Below are 7144 nucleotides of genomic sequence, written 5' to 3' on the forward strand. Positions count from 1 at the left end.
CGAAGGAAGGCCTCCTTCTTCTCCCTACTGCGCGCTAGCGCCTTAGCTGCAGGTGTTAAAAGTGCTGTTAGTCGATTCCTCGTGGTCGGTTCTCCTAGATAGCGTGCTTTCCTAGCGGTTTCCAGAAAACTCGAAGTTGGTGCGGTGCCTGCCGTCGCATAGCTTGGCTTCGGATTGGGACTCGCTGGCCCAAACGGACTTCTTGTGCCGACTACAATCTGGAGTCCCTGTTCCAGCGCCTCAGCTACTTCGTCCTGCCCATTTGGAATCCCGCCGTTTCCCGTGCCCGCAATGACAACGCCATGGGCCCCGTTCGCATGCGCATCCAGGACGAGTTTGCCCGAGAACTCGCGGGCAGCATACAAGATATCGACGTGTGGCAGCGCCGGAAACGTCTTGTACGCCGACACAGCGGCCATGTCAAAGTAGTGCTTCCACAGCGGCTGGCTCGGCGTGTTGAAGAAGACGGGCAGACTGTTGATGAAGATGCCCAAGTCGCCACCTGCCGTCGCACCAAACGCATCGGGATTGGTAGAATGCAGCTTCGTCACCCAGTACCCGGGTATAATCCTCGCGTTGAAGGCAACCATGACGCCGCGGTCCCGTGACGCAGGCGAGGCGGCCAGCATTACGGCATTGAAGAAGTTGGCGTCGCCTTCGTAGGAAAGGTGGGTGAAAGGCCGCATGCTTCCGGTGCCCACGACGGGCTTGCCGCAGTTTACGAGGCTGTCCATGAGAAAGGCGGTTTCCTCGAGCGAGTTTGTGCCGTGCGTGTAGACGGCGCCGGCGATATCGCTGTCGGGGGAGCACAGGGCGTCGTGGGCGAAGCGCGTCATGTTCATGGCGAGGGCGTCGTTGGTTCCGGTTGAGCCATCGGATCGCGTGGTCCAGTTGGAGACGGCGAGCTGCGTGTGGTTCAGGAGGTAGGGATTCCGCGCAATGATCTGCTCGCCCGTCTGGCTGAGCTGCCCATATTGCGTGTCGTCGAGGGCGCCGTAGATGGAGCCGCCGGCTATGGTGCCGCCCGTGTAGAGAATGCTTTATTCTTGATTGGTTCCTTTTCGTCTCGGGTTCTTTTGGTACATGTGCGCGGTGAATGTAATTCAGTTCGCACGCAAGCCTTGGGCCAAGTCAACGTCATCCCCCCCCCCGCTCTTGGCACACGCGGGGCCTGCATATTGGTGCTACGCGGCGGCGATAACAATGTTACTATTGCTATTGTTGCAGCTTTAGCTGCATATTAGAACAAGTCACGTGTTGTTTTGTCACCTTCCCCATTCATGCCCGTGCCAAGAGCCTGTATGCATCATGTCGTGATAGCACGGGGAGCGGGCGCCGGAAACACTGCGTCGAGATAGACGGCTGTCAAGAGTGGGGTGGCGTGGTGCAATATAAAGGGAGAAAGTAATGGAGACCAGCCAGGGGAATTGCTCACCACCAAGCAGCATGCGTCTTCTTGGAGTAGCTGCTGCAACGGCGCTATGTATCGTTGCCAGCAGTGCCAGCGCCATAGTATCAGCTGACGACATGCAATCCCGCCGCCCAACCACTGCCAGTGAGCGCCTTGGCCTGGCATGGCTGGGGGGTAACAGCAGTCTCCCGAAAGTGCTGTGAGTAGTCGGCCACTCTCTACATGTATCCCCCGCCCCGAGTACTTATCCACCTAATGCCAACCCTCCAGGCATACCGGACATGATGGCAAATGGGAAACCCCGCCCCAGATAGCCCCTCGCTTGAAATTCCCATCCAAAACGCCATAGCATCATGCAAACCCCCCTTTCTCTTCCCCCTCCTCACATGGCCTCAGGATGACCAGACTGCCAGCAAGAAACTCGATCAGTTCCACCCAACAATCCCCTCGGCCAGCGTCGTCATTCCCACTCCTCCACTCATCTCGGCCAAAGACTCGGACGAGCAGCTAGACGTCACAAACGACACTCTCCTCCCCACGATGCCTTCGTTTCCGACGCCCAAATGCAGTTTCTGCGGCAACTGTACTATCCTTGGCCCATTCTCCGCCTTTGCAGCCAGGAGCGTTGTTGCGTCTAGAGGAAACGTGTACATTGCGTTTGCATGCGCTTGGGGCGACGTAGAAGCGCATGTGAGTGCCCGAGTAGATGTACTAGAGGACAAGTCCCCGTCGCGACTTGAAAGTGTCCGCGTCAGCATCATGTCACATTGGACGTGTTCGACAAGAGACAGCAAAGACGTACTGTATAACGATCCAGCACTTTTCCTTTCCCCTGCCTACCTCATCCTTCTCACGTGCAGTATCCTCAAAGCCCTGCACTTCTACGCTTGTGCCCGCTTTTCTCGACAGTGGATTACTGAACAAGAGTGTCATTTCTTTTGCGGCTGGTGATGGTTGGCTTTGGGGCGTGTGAGAATGGCGAGGTGCGTGTAGCACAGCGATGGAACCGCCTTGACTTGTGCGCTGAGAAGTACCGTTGCACATTCCGAGTGTGTGCAAGTCTGTCCGGTAAGCGAGAGAGGAGAAGTCGGATGGTGAGAGGTGTGGTAGGGATGGTGTTATGTTTTTTTCGGCTAAACGCGATGAGCTGTGTCGGAGATGGAGATGAAGATAAATATAGGATGATTTTGATCAGAGCAGAGCAAAAAGCAAGTGATAAATAAATATCCGACTGCAGTAATTGGCAAGATTCGAAGCTTGCGCGTCTGCTGTTTGATCAGCCGAGAGTATATGAGTGTCTTTGAGCAAGTTTCGGGAGTACCCGAATGCTCATTTGGCCGAGCCGTCATCCACCACGGTGCTCCAAGGCGCGTCATACACATCATGCACAAACACCAAGTCACATTTCAACAAGTCAGGAGCTCGTCTTCCATGCCGCATCTTCATCGTTGATAATTGCTAGAATCTCCTACTCCTAATCCAACTTCATCATTACATGGACGCCTTGAGGACGCTAAACGCATCGGCGCGAGAGCCAAGGTATCGCTCCTCAGCCGTCTTCCAGTTGATGACATTCCAGATGTTTTGAACGTATGCCGCCTTGCCGTTCTGGTACTGGAGGTAGTACGCGTGCTCCCACTACACATGGTCAGTCAACAACGGCCGAAATATTGGGCGCACTGCATTAGCATACCATGTCGACGCCGAAGATGGGAGTCTCGCCCTTGGCGACAATGGGATCCTGGTCCTTGGTGGTCACAATCGAGAGTCGCTGCTCCTTACCAACCTCGGTCTTGACGAGCCAGCCCCAGCCGCTGCCCTGGATGCCCAGAAGGGCCGCGTTGAAGGCTTCCTTGAACTTGTCTTCGTCGCCCCACGTGGCCTTGATCTGCTTGAGGAGCTCGGGCGCAGCAGAGCTCTTGGCTGCTGGGGAGCTGGCTGGAGCGAGGTTCTGCCAGAAGAGGGAGTGGTTGATGTGACCGCCAGCGTTGAACTTGATGCCCTGCTGGATCGACACCTGTGATGTAATGTCAAGCGTGGACACGGCTTCCGCCTGTGTCTTGAGTAGGCCGTTCAGGTTGGTAATGTATGTCTGGTGGTGCTTGCTGTGGTGCAGCTCCATGATCTGGGCCGAAATGTGCGGCTCCAACGCCTGTGACGCAGTGAGCACGACGCCTGCGGGGGTACTGGGAAGCCAACGACACTACTGACATTGTATGCATAGGGTAGCGGGGGAAGCGTGTACTGAGGAGCAGACATGGCGCCAAAGTCAAATGGTTGTTGTTCGGACGCAAGAACTGGAGAAAGGGAGGACAAGGAGAGAAGAAGACTTGACAGCGTCAACGGAAACGTGCCCCGCATTGTGTCTGCCTCTCACGCAATCGGCACACTGAGAATGCACGTCCCTTTGTCAGGCAGACTGGTCGTCGACAACAAGGTGCTCTGGATGGACGTGGCTCAATCGGGTATAGGCTGGTGAAACTGCCTCAATTGAGCGCGAATGTGGTACTTGGCGGCGGAGCAGCTCCAACGTGAGACCGAGGCTGAGGGGGTTTCGGAAGCTTGCGCCTCTTCTGGTGCTATTGTTTCCGAGACTGATGTATTGCTCCTCTTGATTTTGACTTGATAATGGCATAGAAATACTGCCTGAGGCCGGCCGGAGCTGCAGTTAGCGGGGGCTGACTTGGGGGCTGGCCCAATTGAACCAGTCCTGCGTCGAAGTGAGCTTGATACCGTACCTGGGGATGCTGTGGTTGATATGGCTGGATGGATCAGATGGGTTATTCATCTCATTGCCGCAGTGTAGAGTCTCCATGGAAGCTTGCCGTCAGCGCGGGGAGAGGTGGTGGGGTGGAGACATGGTTGAGCTAGTCCCTTCTGGAGCTAGCGCAGCGTCTGTGCATACCCCGGTCTGCGATGCAAGGATGCCCCGGTAAGCCTTGAGATGCTGAGGCGTGGAAAAAGAAGCTCCCTTGCATATTCATGTAAAGTAAGTAATTCTCATGTACGACTAGTAATGTTCACGTACGCCTTGTAATGCACATGTACGACCTGTAACAGTAATGCACATGTACGACTTGTAATGCGGGTCCCTGCAAGCTATCACACCTCCCATTCCATCACTTGAACATATAACCCCACATGTATTCCTCACTCAGGCTTCTGCCCATACGTAATGTGGAACTGCACATATGTGTGAATCGCCGGATCCCTTACCTCCCTCTTTGCCAATGCAAGGATAATCTGCAAATCCTCTGCCTTGCCGCCCAGAACCTGTGTATACCCCCGCAGCATGTACGCTTCAAAGCCACCGTCTAGAATCATAATCTGCTCCAGCTTACCCACCGTGCGCAGCCTCTTGGACCGTGGCCACGTGCCCATGGGCAATTTGTAGATTTCGTCCTCGACATTGGTGAAGCCTGCTTCCTTCATCTGCGCGCTCCAGCTGCGCGGTGCATCGAGCGGCGCCCCCATCTTCTCGGCAATCTCAAAGTAGAGGCGTGCCGATTCCAGATAGCCGCTGTTCTCGGGAATGCTGTCGTCGTCCGAGAGCGCTCCGGGTATCGTGCTGGCAAGCTGGATCCACCCGCCCGGCTTCAGGTGTGTGTAGGCCTGCGCCATCAGCCGCGGCCAGTCGCGAATCGCAGTCATGAGGTCGCGGCCGTGGATAAAGTCAAAGTGCGCAGGGCGATAGGGCCACTCGTCTTCCACGTCGTCGATTTCAAACACGCAGTTGGGCGGCACAAAGGCCGGCTGCGTCGCTGCAATATCTACGCCTAGAACCTCCGTCTTGGGGTACTTGTCCGCCATGTCTATGGCCCAGATGCCCGTGCCTGTGCCCAGGTCGAGCACGCGCGAGTTGCCATGGTCGAATCTCGACTCGGCAATGGGCGCGACGAAGAGGCGGTCGCGGAGGAGCAGTGTGTACTTGTGGTGCTGCAGGTCGTTGCGGTCAAGCTCTTTTTCATCTATGGGCATGCCATATTCATGCTTGCCGTAGCTGGGGTAGAGGCGCCCTTCAATCTCCACGCCGCGACGCACTTCGGATAGGATCGACGAGAGGAACGACGATGCGTCGGAATCTGCGTAGCTGCGAACCCTGTCAGCCGTGCCACGCATGCAGCGCCTTGTCCATGACGGCCATGTATTTACCCTTCATCCGTCGACGCCTCGCTCGTGTCGTCGTGGGCCTCAAGCGCATGGTTCCCGCTGTTCTCCTGGTCGAACTCGGACGACGAGCCCGCATCGATGCCAGAATCCACCGCAGCGAATGGCGCCGAAGAAGACGCCGGCGGGGGCGACGGGTGAGCTCGCGCCTCCATGTCGGGCAGCGGGTCGGCAACACGCTCGAGCGTCAGCGACGCGCGAAAAAGGTAATGTGGGGGCAAAAGTTATTCGTCCTACCACTAAGCGGCTATCTAGCCTACCACTTAGTAGGGGTCTGCATTAGTAGGCTCAGCTAAAATATTAGTAGTCTTTTCTATTACTTACTATAATATAGCTATTCTATAGTAAGTTCTCGTATATAAAAATAGCTAATATATTAATAAAAATTTAGTAGTATTATATAGCTAAAATAAGAGTTATAAAATGGAAAAAAAGTAAGGCTTAAAAACTAGCTATATTACTTAATGTTTAGTATTCTATATAGCTTAAAAATTAGCCTAAAATAGGCTTTTAGCTACTTACTAAAAAAGCTATAGCTAGAGTAGTATGATAATTATATTAGCTAACTATAATAAAGCTCTTAATGATTATTATACTTTTTACAATTTAAGTTTAATAGTAAATTTAAGTAAAAAGGTAAGTAGTATAAAGAATGAAGATATTATATAATAGCTAAGTAGTTGAAGTAGTTAAAATAAGTACTTAAAGACTTATTTTAAAGGCTTATTAAAAGGCCTTTATAAGTAAGGCTATACGTAAGTAGTAGTTGAAAAATGAGGTAGATAGCTAGGTAAGCAGAGTAAGTAGCTAGGTAGTATAGCGGCAGCGGTGGCGGTAGTAGTAGAAGCTAGTAACCTAGCTATTATTATTATTATTATTATTATTCCATTAGAGTCTATCTGCAGTCAGTGACTATGTAAGACTTTGGCCAGAGGCCGTTCTAGGTACAATTTGTTTAAAGTGAGAGTGTTCTCTGTATAGTACTGCTATTGTGCTGCGGTTTAGTCGCTTCTAGCTGCGCTTAAAGCGGACTCCAGTTGCTAAAGAGCAGTTTAGTAAACAGGAAGAGATGTTAGACAGCAGGGCTGTCTTCCAGCGAGCTCTTTTAGGGCCAAGGAAAGTAACTTAAGAAAGTTTGTTAGTTATTATTAGTTTTAGGTAGTGTCTCTCTGTTCTCGCTTATTTTTAGTTATCTTGTTCTTGGCCTAGATGCCAGCCTCTAGTCCCTACTCTAGTTTTAGCAATGAAAGCTAAAGTCGCCTCTCTGCCTTTGCTAGTGTGGAGGAGTAGTTGGATTGTTAGGTAGTTCTCGCGAAGAGTTGCTTTTAGCGCTTGCCTTTCTGTGTTGTAGTGCCAGCAGTATAGGAGAAGGTGATCTGGTGTCTGTACTCTCCCACAAACGCAGAGGTTTGAGTTTCTCTTTTTCACTCTCTCTAGATAGGCGTTAAAGTATCCGTGGCCTAGCTTGAGAGAGAAGAAGGCGCTAGAGATTTCCCTTAGTGTACCTCTTGGGATTTGGATTGCCTTAGGGTAAGCAAGGGGAAATCTAGCAGAGTAGGTATGCTT

At 52.5% G+C, this 7144-nt stretch overlaps 4 protein-coding genes across 4 annotated transcripts; all 4 read right to left on the reverse strand.

Moving 5' to 3' along the window:
• Window positions 1–206: 206 nt before the first annotated feature.
• On the reverse strand, window positions 207–1037 carry SETTUDRAFT_61335 (uncharacterized protein; the record flags this gene model as incomplete). The annotated part of the gene is made up of 1 exon (XM_008032550.1): window positions 207–1037. A coding segment is annotated over one exon (831 nt), but the record flags the coding sequence as incomplete, so codon positions are not given.
• A 627-nt stretch (window positions 1038–1664) lies between these two features.
• Window positions 1665–2576, reverse strand: SETTUDRAFT_166135 (uncharacterized protein). The gene is made up of 2 exons (XM_008032952.1): window positions 2214–2576; window positions 1665–2146 (listed from the first exon to the last, which is right to left on the reverse strand). Exons 1-2 carry the CDS (start codon window positions 2453–2455, stop codon window positions 1837–1839), a joined length of 552 nt encoding a protein of 183 aa, XP_008031143.1. The 5' UTR covers window positions 2456–2576; the 3' UTR covers window positions 1665–1836.
• Window positions 2577–2619: 43 nt separating this feature from the next.
• SETTUDRAFT_166136 (uncharacterized protein) lies at window positions 2620–4076 on the reverse strand. The gene is made up of 3 exons (XM_008032953.1): window positions 3623–4076; window positions 3105–3563; window positions 2620–3049 (listed from the first exon to the last, which is right to left on the reverse strand). Exons 1-3 carry the CDS (start codon window positions 3770–3772, stop codon window positions 2903–2905), a joined length of 756 nt encoding a protein of 251 aa, XP_008031144.1. The 5' UTR covers window positions 3773–4076; the 3' UTR covers window positions 2620–2902.
• Window positions 4077–4561: 485 nt separating this feature from the next.
• SETTUDRAFT_98269 (uncharacterized protein) lies at window positions 4562–5733 on the reverse strand (the record flags this gene model as incomplete). Its single annotated transcript, XM_008032954.1, has 2 exons — window positions 4562–5501; window positions 5564–5733. 2 exons carry the CDS (start codon window positions 5731–5733, stop codon window positions 4562–4564), a joined length of 1110 nt encoding a protein of 369 aa, XP_008031145.1.
• Between the last annotated feature and the right edge of the window lie 1411 nt (window positions 5734–7144).

The sequence above is a fragment of the Exserohilum turcica genome (genome assembly GCF_000359705.1).
Source record: "Exserohilum turcica Et28A unplaced genomic scaffold SETTUscaffold_8, whole genome shotgun sequence".
Taxonomy (NCBI): domain Eukaryota; kingdom Fungi; phylum Ascomycota; class Dothideomycetes; order Pleosporales; family Pleosporaceae; genus Exserohilum; species Exserohilum turcicum.

Coding starts and splice junctions, on each gene's coding strand:
- SETTUDRAFT_166135 (XM_008032952.1), bottom strand. CDS start 2,455: ATGTGCAACGGTACTTCTCAGCGCACAAGTCAAGGCGGTTCCATCGCT. Junction 2,147..2,213: donor AAGTGCTGGATCGTTATACA/GTACGTCTTTGC, acceptor GACACTTTCAAG/TCGCGACGGGGACTTGTCCT.
- SETTUDRAFT_166136 (XM_008032953.1), bottom strand. CDS start 3,772: ATGCGGGGCACGTTTCCGTTGACGCTGTCAAGTCTTCTTCTCTCCTTG. Junction 3,564..3,622: donor CGCTACCCTATGCATACAAT/GTCAGTAGTGTC, acceptor ACTGCGTCACAG/GCGTTGGAGCCGCACATTTC. Junction 3,050..3,104: donor CCATCTTCGGCGTCGACATG/GTATGCTAATGC, acceptor GACCATGTGTAG/TGGGAGCACGCGTACTACCT.